The following is a 14,072-nucleotide window of genomic DNA, read 5'->3' as shown; positions in this document are numbered from 1 at the left end:
GGCCCATCCCAACTGACCCAGCAGAGGGTGAGGAGCATACCAGGGTTATTTTTAGTCTGTTTACAGTGAGCAGCGGCAGCACAGAGCCGGGCTCTGAAGGCAGAGCCCCAGAGAACCCTGAGTCCCAGTGCTCCCACCGGCAGATCCCCCAGCCCTGGGAAGGTCTGGCAGGTTTGTGGCCTTTGAAGGGCCACCCTCCTGTTTGTTTGGGTCTGTCACGTAGCAACAAGGGGGAGAAAAACTCTTTTTCCCTTTTTAAACAAACGTGATTGAACTCTTGGATGTTGTCAGCTGGGGCTCTGCAGCAGGGCTGGGCCTGGAGCTGCTGTGGGCTCCTCTCCTGCAGGAGCTGAGCTGCTCTCAAAGTCAAATTTCCCTGTATCTTCTATTAAAAAGCTGCAGTAAAACCAAACCAAAGCAGCAGCAAGGCTGCCACGCCAAGCCCTCCTGCCTTATCCTGCTCAGAGCATCCCTCTGAGCAGGCAGGTTTTGGGGTGCACCACCTACCACGGTGATGCTGTGGACCCACAGCTGATCCCACCATGGCACAGACAGCAGGAGCAGACCCCCACCAGACACATCCACATCCTCCCTGGGGACTGGGCCAGGCTGAAGGACGTGGCAGGGAATGTGCGGAGGGGAGATGCACCAGCATGTGCAAGTTCCCAAGTGTGTATGAACCCCCCTCTCCTAAGAATTTACGGCTCACTATGTTAACACAGCAGCAAACCTTGTGCAGGCAGCAGCATCCATTTTATATAAATTCCTTGGGGCTCATGAGTTAGAAGAGACCCAGCAGCAGAGTCACAATTAGCAAAGATGTATGGTCATCATTTTCCATTAAAAATACCTTCTAGTAATTACTGAGTAGGCTAAAAGTCCCAAGGAGACCTGGTTTCCCATGCAAGAAAGATCCTTGCATGGGATCACGCTGGCACTTTTGGATGGGATTTTTCTTTGAAATTAACTTTGTAAAAGCAACATGCTGAATCTGGAAAAAGCGCATTTCTGGTTTTATGGTATTTCAAGCCAGAAGGAGCCATTCCAACAGGAGTGGATGTTTTCCTCTGGGAGCCATCACAGCACACCTGAGCTGTGGGTGCTGTGGGCAGAAAAGCCCTGCCATGGACAACACATGGAGGCAAGTTTGGGGCAGCATTTTTGGGAGGAAAAGGGAGAATCGTATGGAAAAAAGAGTCACCACCAGCAGCTCCCACACCAAGCAATGCCCAACAGAGATGTACATGGCAAGGTCTACTTCGACTCCTCTCCCACCTGCTCCAGTTAAATCCAGACATTCCACTGCCTGCAACAGGGTTATGGCTCATTTTCCTCTCCATAGACTCGGTGGTCAGTAGGCCTTGTTTAAGGCTCTATCTAAACCAGAAGCCAACAAAATTCCTTCTGAGAACTCCTTGGGAAAGCACGTGTCCTGTCTCCAAGTTTCTCAATGAACACGGTGTGGCCCAAACCGGGTTCCTGCAGCCAGGGACCCCCCGCAGCCTCCGGGGTGAGGGAGAACCTGGGAGCCTTGTGGCACTGCCCCCCTCCCGCTCCCCCCTCGGACCAGCTAATCGGGGGAGTCACAGGGACCTGACAGGTGACAAATAGGATTGTTTACCTGGCAGGAGTGGGGACAGAGCGGAGCCAAGGGCAGCGAGCACCAAAGGAAAGAGGTGTGGGGGAGAGGGATGCACGGGAAGGGTGTGCAGAGAAACACCAGGCCTATCTTTGAGGGTCACAAAAGAGATGCATTAGGAGGAAAAATGCAAGAAAGAAAGATAAACTGGAGGTGCAGCTGTGCTTGGATGGCATGTGGGAGCTAGAGGGAAGGAAGCAGAAGCCCAAGGCCAGGCAGAGGCAGGAGAGGGCATTTCTGGGATACAGGAGTGGAGGGGGTGTGAAGCAGAGGTGGGACATGCAGGGTGCCAGGCAGGCAGGAGAGGGATGCACAGGACATGGCACCACAGGGCACCAGGGTAAGTGTCAGGTACAGGCCTTGGAGCAGCAGAGCTGGGGCAAGGACAGGGCAGCAGCACAGTGCAGGCCATGCCACAGTGAGGAGTGGCAGCAATCAGCGATGTCACACAGGTATGGGGTGCAGCACGACAGGAGCTACTCCCAGGGTGGAGCAGGATGGAAGCTGCTCCCAGGGAACAGATCACAGCCACCTCAGGGAAGGGCTAAGCTCTCTGGGGGGCAGGAGCTGCAGCAGGAGGGGGGAAAGGCAGTGCCAAGGGAGCACAGGGACAGAGGGGGAAAGCAGAGCACGCCTGGGTAGGAGTTGGTGGCAGCTCTGGGATGTCAAGGAGGGAGAAGGTCTGGGGTCAGCAAGCACAGCTGCTCCATGGAGACAGGCCCAGCACACTACCCAGGGATTTACCTGGCAAGAGAAGGGTCAAACAGGCTGCCCAAGGGGTTAGGGAGCGCAAGCAAATGCTGGGTGAGGGCTGGAGTAGGAGACACAGGGACCAGGGGCTGTGTGCAGTGAGGGGAACCGTGGGACAGACCTAGGCCTGGCTCAGCCTGGCAGCATCACAGGGCTGGGGATGGGCAGCACTGGGGGCTGTGAGGGGAAGGGGCTGGGATGGCTGGGGGGCTGTGAGGGGCTGAGCTGGGGCCAGGAGGGTCAGGGAGCTGTAGGGGGTCAGAAGGCTGCAAGGTCAGGGCTGGGAGGGGATGAAGACAAGGAGTAAGTGGCTATGGGGGGCCAGGGGCCATAGGGCTGGAAGCCATGAGGGGGACGGAATGAGGGACTGGGGAGGGCTGTGAGGGCTGAGCTGGGGTCAGGGGGCTCTAGGAAGTCAGGCCATGGGGACTGCAAGGGGTGAAGACGGGGCAAGTGGCCGTGAAGGGCCAGGAGGCTGCAGGACTGGGGGCCATGAGGGACCAGGGCCTCCCTGTGAAGGGAATGGGGGATATGGGAGGGTTGGGGGGACTGTGGAGGGCAAGCAGGGGCCAGGGGACTATGGGGACTGCGAGGGGATGAAGGCAGGGGGTGAGTGGCTATGGGGGCCAGGGGGGATGAAACCAGGGACTGGAGAGGTGTGAGGGGCCAGGGTGGTGGGGCTAGGCCATGAGGGACTTGGGAACTGGGCCTCTGAGGATGGAGCCAGGGCCTGGAGAACATGGGGTGCCTCTAAGGGGCCTGAGCCTGTGAGGGGGACGGAACCAGGAGCTGTGAAGGGCCAGAGCCGCGAGGCCGGGACCAGGAGGGACCTGAGTCTGCGAGGGGGCCGAAGCCAGGGCCTGGGGGAGGCCATGAGGGACCCGGGTCTGTGAGGGGACGGAACCAGGAGCTTCGGGCCATGAGGTGCCGGGGGGAGCCGTGAGTGAGGGGCCTGTCCCTGCGCGGGGCCTCACCCCGCCCCTCCCCGCTCCCCATCCCCCGCCGCCGCCGGCAGGGCCCACTGCCCCCTTCCCTGCCCGCCCCGTCCCGTCCCCTCGCAGCTCACCTCGCTGGTGCTGGCGGAGGAGGCAGCGCTGGGGGTCGGCGAGCGCTGCAGGGTGACCAGCGCCATGGCTGCGGCACCGGCCCCGGCCCGGCTCGGCTGAGCCTCCCCTCGCGCGGGAAGGGGCGGGGCCTCGGGGCGGGGCTTGCTGCGGGGGGCGGGGCCTCCCGAGTGGGCGGGGCTTGATCCTGCCCCATCCCACCCCAAATCCCGCCCCATCCCACCCCACCGTCCCGTTCCATCCCCTGCACGGGCAGGGACACCTTCCGCTAGCTCAGGTTGCTCCAAGCCCCGTCCAACCTGGCCTTGGACACTTCCAGGGATGGGGCAGCCACAGCTTCTCTGGGCAACCTGTGCCAGGGCCTCACCACCCTCATAGTGGAGAATTTATTCCCCATATCCCACCTAACCCTGCCCTCTGGCAGTAGGAAGCCATTCCCCCTTGTCCTGGCACTCCAGGCCCTTGTAAATAGTCTCTCTCCACATTTCTTTTTGACCCCCATCACGTACTGAAAAGCTGCAACTAGGTCACTCCAGCGCCTTCTCTTTTCCAGGCTGAATAATCTCAATTCCCTCTGTCTACCCAAAAATTGAGCCTGAAGCACCCAATTTTCCCAGACCCTGCAGGACTCTTGTGTTCAAGGAACAACTGGACTTAGCACTTTGGTTGACAACATGGTGATCGGTCGAAGGTTCGACTTGACAATCTCGGAGGTTTTTCCCAGCCTCAGTGATTCTGTGATTCTGTGAATGCAGAGGCTGGGAAGTCATTGAATCACTGCGGTTGGAAAAGACCTCCAGGATCATGCCCACTAAGGCAATGCCGGTGTCCCGATCCAGCGGTCACCATGGTGACCAGTGTCAGGGATGTTGTTCTGCCACCCGTGGTGGTGACCCCGTTCCCCATTGCTCTGGGGCCGGCTGCCAGCAGCACGTGGGAAGTCCACCTCCCCCAGGCTGGAGCAGACTTTGGTCTGCTGCCCTGGGCACTTAGACTTTGCCTTGCTGGACTGTAAACGAGCCACTCTGAACCCCGTGGAAGCCTCTGAAACTTGCAGTGACTCCTCTGAGGACCCCCCACTCCACAGGTAAACTGGTGCAAAACCTGTATTCCTGTTGTTTTTTGGCCAGTGAGGCGGATCCTCCTCAGCTGGAGCTGTGGGGGCAGTGGGGGAGAGTCCCCATGGCTGCAGGTGGGGGAGGTGACCCCGGTTCTGTGGGTTTTGGTTCCCGGGGTTTGTAACACCACGGCAGATGGGAAGCAGCTCCCGCGGTGCAGCCGTTCCGGTGACTCATCCCTCCATCCCAGCAAATGTCAGTCCTGCTGTGGGCAGCCTTTCCAGCAGAGATGCTGCGCTTCACCTTGTCCAAATAAAATTGTGGGCTGGAGTTTATTCCTGCTCCCAGAACCAGGCCTGGGGTGCAGCCAGCACATCCTCCCCTGCCCATGCCATGGGATCTGACCCAGCCCTTCCCCAAATTGGTCCCTGTCCACTCCCGGCCCAGGGAGCGACCACAGGGCTTTTCCAAGGCAGAAAAGCTCTGCTGAGAGGGAATCAGGGGACTGAGGAGACTGCAGATCCTCTTTGCAGCTGCAATTTCCCAACAGCTCTTTCAGCCATGCCAGGAAGGGTTTGGGGTGGTGGCACAGCCACCCTCGTGCAGCCCCAGGGGTGACAGTGGTGTGAGGATCCAACCTTGAACTTATCACACCTGGCATTACTCCCTGGAAAACATCCAGTGCTTCCTATGTCTTTTATCCATGCCCACCTCTTGCCTCTAGCCTGTGCCCAGGGCTGGGAAGGATTGGGAGCTGCCCAGAGCAGGACTGGGTCGATGGGAATGGAGGGCTCACACCATCCCATGGCAGACAGTGTGAGTGGTGGGTGCTCCCACCTCTCCCTGGCTGGTGGGAGGAAGAGGAGGATGCTGAGGGCTGTGCTGCTCTATCCCGAGGTGCCACAGGGCAGGAAGCACCTGAAGCTCTTTCTGCCAGGTGAGGAATGTGTCCATGGGCAGCTGAGCCACTGGTAGAGCCAGGGATGGAGAGACATTCCCCAGTCCCCATGGGGACCTACACCCCCTCATCCATGATTGATTCCTGTGCCTGGTCAGCACAGGCAGGGGTGGAGGAGGACCTGGAAGCCTTTACAAGGAACGCACAGAGATGCACCATGAGGACCATGGTGTGACTCTTGAGGATGGTCCTGTGTAGGGCTTAGGGTTGGACTGGTTGATTCTCGTGGGTCCCTTCCAACTCAGCACATTCTGTGAGTCTGTGAGTCTGTGACCTCAGCCCTTCCCTGCTGCTCAGGCGGCGGAGCCGAGGCCGGGTGGGGTCCTGGGGAGCTGCTTCTCTCCCTCCTGGGCAGCCCCAGCTGGTCCAGCAGCCTCTGTCCCCGCAGGGAGCCGGAGCCATGCGCGTGGCCGTCATCGGGGCCGGGGTCATCGGGCTCTCCAGCGCCCTGTGCATCCACGAGCAGTTCCACGGGCTGGTGCCCTCCCTGGAGCTGGAGCTCTACGCCGACTGCTTCACTCCTCACACCACCAGCGACGGCGCGGCCGGGCTCTGGCAGCCCTACCTGAGCGACCTCGGCAACCTGCAGGAGACGTGAGGGACAGGAGGAGGAGGAGGCTGGAGTTGTGTCCTCCCAGGTGTGCCCGGGCACAGCTCCGTGGGGCTGGCAGAGCCATCACTCCCCTGTTCTCATCGCAGGCTCTGGAATAAAGAGACGTTCGATTACCTCCTCGGGCACCTGCACTCCCCAGCAGCCCAGGAAATGGGACTTTTCCTGCTTTCTGGCTACAACCTGTTCACTGAGCCGGTGCCGGTAAGGAGCAAGTTCCGACAGGGCTGGGAAAGGCTCCAGCTCCTCCCCGAGGGCGGGCAGGGCTGTGCCTCTTCCCAGCCAATGCTCCCGAATCCTTCCAAGTTTGCTTTGTGTCAGTGCCTGGGACACTGTGTTTTCTGTGCCATCCCGGTGTGAGGAAGGGCCGAGGGAGCAGCAGAGCCTCTCCAGCCCTGGTTGGCATCTGCCCCCCATCCGTGTCCCTCTGGGATAGGCTATGTCCCTTTTCCCCCCTTCTGTCCCATGCTGACATGGTGATCCAGGTTCACTAATGATATCAGAGCTTTTCCCTACTGTAGGACCCATCTTGGAAGAACATTGTCCTGGGATTCAGGAACTTGACACCAAAAGAACTCGAACTCTTCCCTGGTTACAGGTATTTTTCAGTCTGTTTTCTGGGGACTCAGGCAGGGCAGGTGTGGCTGGACACCTCCCTGGCATGGGGCAGTGGGGACAAGAAACTGCCAGTGCAGAAGTGTCCTCGCTTTCCTACAGCTGCTTCCCTTCAAATAAGTAGGAAACACCTCAAATGGCCAAAAAAGCAGCAGCCCAGTGTGGAAACCGTTCCAGCTCCTTTCTTACCTCATTAGATAGTGTCAAAATAAAAATCAGTATAAGGTGTTTTATGCTGCAAATGGGGGGGAGGAGTGGGGGAAATTCATGCACTTGTTGTGCAAGGGGAAATTGGAGTCTCAGGGGGAATTGGGGCCCCAGATCCAAGTGGCTGTTGGGAGCACTGGGGCAGGAGGCTCCTGTGAAGGTGCTGAAGGTCCTCACACCTCCTCTCTTCTGATTTCAGCTATGGCTGGTTCAACACGGCGCTGATGCTGGAGGGCAGGAGTTACCTGCCCTGGCTCACCAACAGGTGAGTGGATTCCTGCGCGTTGCCCCAGTGGGGTAACACCTTCCTCACTTTAATAATGAGCTCAGGCGTGTATTTTTGCATGAGAAAAATGAAATTAATGGGATGCTTGGAGCTACATCCAAGAGCTTTTGGCTGTGGGAATATTTGGGCTTGATTTCATTCCTGTAATTCTAACGCTGAGTGGGTGCCCTGGCACTGAATGATACATTTGCTTTTAATTTGCCAGTAACAAATGAATTTGTTCTTCCCAGGCTGACACAGAGAGGAGTGAAGTTTTTCCATAAGAAGGTTGAGTCTTTCCAGGAGGTGGGTGGGGATGTGGAGGCAGGGCAGGGGGCACAGCCCTGTCTCAGTGTGGGGAAGCATCATCCAGCAGGCATGTCCTGCTCTGGGATGTCCTTGGCATCAGTGATGGGCCAGGGGACAGGGGCAAGGCTGTGCCAAGACGTTCTACCAGGAAGGATAAAGGGGCTTGGGCATCAAGAGGTGGCTGAGAGGGTATGGGTAAAGCATTAGTCCAGCATGGATTGGCAGCTTTCCCTGGAATGGCTTCCCAGCACACATGGGGTCTCAGCAGGAGCCATGGTGGGGAAGCTGTGCCCTGGATCCAGCCCTTATGGTTTATCCATTACCAGATGCTGGACTGAGCACTCAGCTCCTTTTGGAGCAGGAATGTTGTGCCCTGAGGGCAGCACCCTGTGTGCTGCTCCCAGTTGTGTCCATGTGCTTCTCCCCACCCATGTCCATCTCTCCCCAGCTGTTCTCCCAGGGTGTGGATGTGGTGATAAACTGCACTGGGATGCGCTCGGGGGAGCTGCAGCCGGACCCGGAGCTCCAGCCTGGCCGGGGCCAGATCATAAAGGTGAGGTGGGTGTAGGGCTTGGGGCTTCCCAAAATCCCACTTCTTACCGTGAGGAAAACCCGTGTCCTCTGGGGCAAACCACGGGCTTGTGGGCTGGATCTGCACTGGGATCAGGTCCTGATTCCCAGTAAACACTGGTCATGTGAAACCCACCTGGATCCCACTCCTGGTTCAGTTGTGGGAAAGCCCTCAATCTCCAGCCTGTTTCTCTGTTGGGTGAGCGTGGGAGGAGGTCAAAAGCATAGGGCTATTAATAATAAAACTACATAAAATCCTTGGGAGTAGAGGATGATTATTTGGGCAAACAGGCTCATGCCAGTAGGAAGCTCCTCCTCTTCCCTACCTGCATTCCCATCCACCTGTCTTCTCAGGGAACATAGAGCTTGAGCAGAGGGTCCCACATCTGGCCCCTAGTGTCCCTCCCACTGCCCCCCAAGCCTGGCACCCCACTCTCCATCTCCCCCTGACCTTCTCCCTTGGTCTGCCAGGTCCTGGCCTCCTGGGTGAAGCATTTCATCATCACTCACGACATGAAGTCTGGGATCTACAAGTCTCCCTACGTCATCCCAGGGTAGGTGACAGCAGCCCAGGAGGGCCTGGCTGGTGCTGGTGACATTCCACTGTCAGTGTCCCCAGAGTCCTGGCTCGGACACGGCTCCTGCTGGCACCTGCCAAGGCCTGGGGTCACCCCTGGCCTGCTGGTGCTTTTCCTGGCTGTGTGGGAGAGGAGCAGAAGGATGTGGGCAGCAAAGTGAGGGAGCTCCCAGAGCCTCAGGACTTCAATGTGCCATCCTTTTCCAAGGAGCAAGTCCCACCAAAGCAAAAAGTCAGTCCTGGCCAGGTCCTCAATAGGGCCAGACACTCATAATGTAGTGGATATTTTGGGGGAGGCCTTTTTTTTTTGCATTTGTACCCATCTGTTTTATCAATGATGTTGGAAGGCACTGCTGATCCCTGCCTCCATAAAACCAGGGCAGGAGTCCTTTTACTTTAATAAAACCTCCCCTGGAAATCTCAGCCTTCCCCTCACTGGCCTCTGAGCTGTGCCTGAGCTCTTGGTGAGCCTGGGGGCATCCCACTGGATCATGGAATGTCCTGAGTGGGAAGGGACCACAAGGATCACCCAGTCCAATTCCTGGCCCTGCCCAGGACACCCCAACAATCCCACCCTGTCCCTGAGAGCATTGTCCAAATGCTCCTTGAGCTCTGGCAGCCTTGGGGCCATGACCACTGCCCTGGGGAGCCTGTTCAGTGCCCAACCACCCTCTGGGGGAAGAACCTTTTCCTGAGATCCAACCTAAACCTCCCCTGACACAGCTCCAGCCCTTCCCTCTGGTCCTGTCACTGGTCACAGAGAGCAGAGATTGGAGCTACCCCTCTTAGGGAAGTTATGGATTGGGATAAATCTCCCCTTAGTCTCCAGGGCTCCCTGCCACCTCCCTGCCAGACTGTGGAGGAATTCCAGGGGAAAATCTTATGTCCATGTCCCCCTAGGGCTGAAATGAGATCCTGGCCCCGAAAGCACCATGTCCAGAGCTCAGAGAGTGGCTGTGGCCAGGCAGAGCCCAGCTTCCAGCACTTTTCCTGCACTTCCCACCTGCTTCCCACCAGCAGCTTGCTCAGAGAAGTTGGGATCTATTTGAGGCAGCAGCATTTGCTGTGCCCAGGGAGCTGCACTGCAGGATAAATAAACACATCTGCTGTTCATCCCAGCTTTGCTTCCTCCTGAGGGCAGGCGAAGACCCCACTCTGGCAATGGAGAAGGGTTTTTTAAGCTGGAACTCCAATGCTGCATCTCTGGCACTTCCTATTGTCCCAGTATTCCAGGATTAGGCAATAAGCCAGGTTGTAAATGGAGCTTTGCTTGCTCACAGCCCCCAAGCATCGTATTCTGAGTGATTTCTGATTACAGTCCCAGACAAATTCCTCTCCCTGTGTTTGTTTTAGCTCAAGCTCTCAGAGCAGCACCAGGCTGATCCCTAAAGAAGACAGATCCTCTTCCCTGCTGGAGAGCTTGGCCCTGAGAGGATTCCTTCCACGTGCCCCAGCCCTTTTTTTTGTGTGTTTCCCAGGGATCATACAAGGTTTTGGAAGGGTCCAGCCCATCATAGAACACCCCACCTCCCCCTAGCCTTAATCTGCCTCTTTTCCTCTGCTAATCCAGGGGAGTTTTGGGCAGCAGCAGCACCAGTCTGCTTCTCTGTGCTTCCCTCCATAGGCATCCCGTTCTTTCCAGCTCTTCCCCAGGCAGGCAGGAGCAGACCTGTTTGATAAGGATGGAATTATCTGTCTGGTTTGCCCAGACAAGGAAGGGCCTTTTGGGTGCTGATAGGATTTAATGAGTGACTTGCTCCTGAGCTGAGCAGGCACTGCTCTCCACCTGCTCCATGTGGGAGTTTCTCCAGCAGGAATATGTTGCAGGCTCAGAATGTATCAGGATCCAACACCACACACACACAGAGTCCCTCCATGAGGTGACCCCACAAGGGACAGCTGGAGACACTCACCCTGTGTGTCCTTTGGGTGTAGGAGCGAGTTCACGGTCCTGGGAGGGATTTACCAGCATGGAAACTGGAGCGAGGAGAACAGTGCCCAGGACCACAAAACCATCTGGGAGAGCTGCTGCCGCCTGCTCCCAGCTCTCCAGGTGGGTGACCTGACCCAACACCCACTGGAATGGGGCACAGGGAGCTGGGGAGCTCAGAGATGTGGGAATGGGCACTGGGACAAACCACAGAACCTCAGTGTTTCCATGAGTCTGTGATACCCAGGGCTCTTCCACCCGGCTGATGGACAGGCAGGGACAAGGTTTGTAGGAAAAATAATTCTTCCTAGAGCTGGTAAAAAAGTAGAAGTAAAGCTCTGGGAGGTCTCAGGTTGTAGTGTCTCCACAGCTTTAGAGCAGGGGTAGTGTGAGGTGAGGCTGGTGTGTGTCCACCCCCAGTGCTGCTGTTGTGCCCTGGATCAGCAGGAAAGGCAGCACAGGGGTTTGCCTCACCTGCTCCACACAGGCTGCTGATGAGCAGCTGTAATCCCAAATTGTTCTGCCTGGTCACCCCTTGCAGCACCCCAGGAGCTGCTGCAGGACTGGGGTCCACCTGTCCCTGCTCTTCCCACAGATCACCTGAAGCCGTGGGGTTTGGCTGCTGTAATTCCAGGGGTGCTGTAATTCCAAGGAATGCTGTGCAAATGCTGATGTACTTTTGCTTCCAGAAAGCAAAGATCATCAGTGACTGGAGTGGCCTGAGACCGTCACGGCCCCAGGTTCGCCTGGAGCGGGAGAGCATCCGGCACGGGAATGTCCAGGGAGAGGTACGTGCACAGCCCCGGGGGCTGAGTGCAATTAGTGACCATGTTAATTGTGCCCCAGTCCCCATGACCTTGGCAATGAAACAGCAACCCCCTGCTGTGCCCCCAGCCTGCCCCACCATCCTTGGGCTTTGCTGTGGCCCCACCAACAGCCAAGGAATCTTTGATTCCATTCCAGCCCAGTGTCAGAGAGAAATGTCAGAGACACAGAAACACCATACTGATGTGGCTGCCCCGCCCATGGAAGTGTTCAGGGCCAGGTTGGACAGGGCTTGGAGCAACCTGGGCTAGTGGAAGGTGTCCCAGCCCATGGCAGGGGATGGAACTGGCTGGGCTTTAAGGTCCCTTCCAACCCAAACCATTTCATAACTGTGATTCTCCCCCAGGTGATCCACAACTACGGCCACGGCGGGTTTGGGATCACCATCCACTGGGGCTGTGCCATGGCAGCAGCCCGGCTCTTCGGGAGCATCCTCCAGGAGAGGAAGAAGGTGGCCAGTTCACCACAGCCCCGCTTGTGAGTGCCTGCTCACCCCTTTGGGAGTGCCTGCTCACCTGGATCATCCCAACAGCAGTAGCTTAGAAATCACACAGAACGATGGGAATAGCACAGGGATACATGTGGGTGCTTGACCCTCCACAGCTCCAGCTCTGGGCCACAGTGCCTCACTGCCCTTATCCAGACAACTCAGCTCCCTGCACAACCTGCCCAAGGAAGGGCTTTAAAATCTGGACTAATTACCCATGGCAAAGCGCAGTCCTGTCTGGGATCAGCCTGCAAAGGGCAGGCAGGGTTCAGCTGAAACCCTGACAGCCCTGCAGTTCATCTGCACATGGGACAGGATCTGAAACCAAGCTGGTGCCACCTGAGGTCTCCCCTGGTGCTCCAACACCCAGCATGTAATTAGATTTCCAGGCTCCCACCAGGAGGCAAAAGCTCCTTAGTAGGAAGAAGCTCTGAGGCTCCCAGGGAAGTAACAACAGCTCTGGGAGCACGTGCCTGGGTTCCACCAGCTTTCCTCCCATTCCTGCCAGGACAAAGCCCGGGGCTGCAGCACCTGGTTAGTGTAGCTGGGAACAGACAGCAGCACTTGCCTAAAATGGGCTTTCCAAAGGATGTTTTAGCAACAAAAGCAACTTGTTCCAGCCCTGGACTTGCCAGGCTCTATATATAGCAGAGAGCAAAATAGCTCTTCTTGTCCCTAAAACTCCCATGGGCCCCTCAGTTTCCCATTTCTCCCAGCTGTGGGACATGGCTGGGACACAGCTCGGAGAACAGGGCTAGCTCGGGGCAGGTTGTGCTTCCCAGAGGAGCTGGGGCAGCTCCCAGGAGGGCAGGATTGTTTGGGGTGGTCAGGGATGCTCCTGGGGACCCAACACACTGTTCTGAAGGTACAGCCTGGCTGATTTTTCAGTGCCATGTGTCTTTCCTGCTCTGCAAGCCATCCCAGGCAGGGCACTGGCTGGTCAGGAAGCATTAGCCTCAAATCCGAAGGCTGTCCTGAGCCCAGCACAGTGCCTGACTCACTCTCCTCCAGGATAAGCCAACTGTTCCTTACTCAACCGTGATGCAGCTCCTCTCTCCCTGTGACTCCATGTGCCAGGAATAGCTCCTCAGCCTGGGCTGTGCTGCACCTCGGGAACGGGAGATGCTGCAAATCAGCAGCATTACACTGGAGTTCTCATGCCTGTGGAACTCCAGCCCAAGGAAAAGACTCACTGTTGAAGGCACAGTGAGAGCAGAATTGAAGTTCCTCTGGCTGTGATTTTGGCCCAGTGCTGGTGCTCCTCACATCCCTGAGAAATATAAAACTTCCAATAGTATCTGGGGTTTGGGCTTCCTGGTTGCAGGACATCATCCCTTCGGCTGTGCTGACAGCTGCAAGGGAGGTGAGACAGTGTCCAGAGAAGGGAAGGGTCCAGAAATTGGGAGCCACTGTCAGTGGCAGTCTGTCCAAAGGGTTTTCCACCCTCTGGCAGCTCACCTGACATGCTGCAGCTTCAGGGTAAAATCGGGAGTAGGGCAGGAAAATGAAAACCAGAGCTGGAGAAAATTCACCACCAATTAATGCTGAACCCAGTGGCCTGTGACCCCACCTCAGGAGAAGCCACTCAGAGGAACTGAATCCCTTTGATTTCACTTATTCCAAATATGAGACAGTCAGGACCACGTTCTCATCTGCTGTAAATCCAAACTGTGTGATCTGAGAAAAGCTACACTGGAAGAGCAGGGGAGCAGGAAATCACTGTATACCTTCAATGAGCAGCTGATCCTTCTGGTCTCAGAGCTTACAGGAGTCAGTGTCCTGTGATCTCTCATGGCCTCTCAGGAAGCAGGAATGATTTGATCTGTAATTTTATTTACAGGCTAATTTTGTTTGCTCTCTAAAGGCACAATTTCATATTTGTGAACAATAAAGGAAATATTCAAACATCTCGCACGTGATGCTTTTTCTTCCTAATGATGGCACAGGCAGGGCCTCCAGTGCTAATTCCATAGAAACATCCCAATAGGTCATCACTCCACGTCTTGACACACATTTTTCCTGAACATTTCATGCTGCAGGAGGAATAGTCATTATTCCACATTCTGAGCAGACAGTGAACCTGAAACATCACTGTGGGAAGGTCTGTGGTGGCTGTCAGTCCTCAGGGCATCAAGAACTCACAGAAATCATGGAATGGTTTGGATTAGAAGAGACCTTGAAGATCACCCAGTGCCACCCCTGCCATGG

At 56.5% G+C, this 14,072-nt stretch overlaps 2 protein-coding genes across 2 annotated transcripts in view; one reads left to right on the top strand and one right to left on the bottom strand.

The window, feature by feature from the left end:
* SSH1 (slingshot protein phosphatase 1) overlaps positions 1-3,566 on the bottom strand; it is a 34,998-nt gene extending 31,432 nt beyond the window's left edge. The window contains exon 1 of the mRNA XM_032706014.1: positions 3,456-3,566. Within this exon, the coding sequence (XP_032561905.1) occupies positions 3,456-3,521 (66 nt within the window). The 5' untranslated portion in view covers positions 3,522-3,566. The remainder of the gene's footprint in view (positions 1-3,455) is intronic.
* An 843-nt stretch (positions 3,567-4,409) lies between these two features.
* Positions 4,410-13,752, top strand: DAO (D-amino acid oxidase). Its single transcript, XM_032706102.1, has 11 exons — positions 4,410-4,540; positions 5,858-6,063; positions 6,169-6,283; positions 6,601-6,677; positions 7,101-7,166; positions 7,418-7,472; positions 7,924-8,028; positions 8,517-8,599; positions 10,558-10,675; positions 11,242-11,340; positions 11,724-13,752. Exons 2-11 carry the CDS (start codon positions 5,870-5,872, stop codon positions 11,856-11,858), a joined length of 1,047 nt encoding a protein of 348 aa, XP_032561993.1. The 5' UTR covers positions 4,410-4,540; positions 5,858-5,869; the 3' UTR covers positions 11,859-13,752.
* The last annotated feature ends 320 nt before the right edge of the window (positions 13,753-14,072 follow it).

This window comes from Chiroxiphia lanceolata, chromosome 18, assembly GCF_009829145.1.
Source record: "Chiroxiphia lanceolata isolate bChiLan1 chromosome 18, bChiLan1.pri, whole genome shotgun sequence".
In the NCBI taxonomy this organism is placed as follows: Eukaryota; Metazoa; Chordata; class Aves; order Passeriformes; family Pipridae; genus Chiroxiphia; species Chiroxiphia lanceolata.
This window is presented reverse-complemented; position numbering and strand designations above follow the sequence as displayed.

Coding starts and splice junctions, on each gene's coding strand:
- DAO (XM_032706102.1), top strand. CDS start 5,870: ATGCGCGTGGCCGTCATCGGGGCCGGGGTCATCGGGCTCTCCAGCGCC. Junction 6,064..6,168: donor CTCGGCAACCTGCAGGAGAC/GTGAGGGACAGG, acceptor TTCTCATCGCAG/GCTCTGGAATAAAGAGACGT. Junction 7,167..7,417: donor CTGCCCTGGCTCACCAACAG/GTGAGTGGATTC, acceptor TGTTCTTCCCAG/GCTGACACAGAGAGGAGTGA.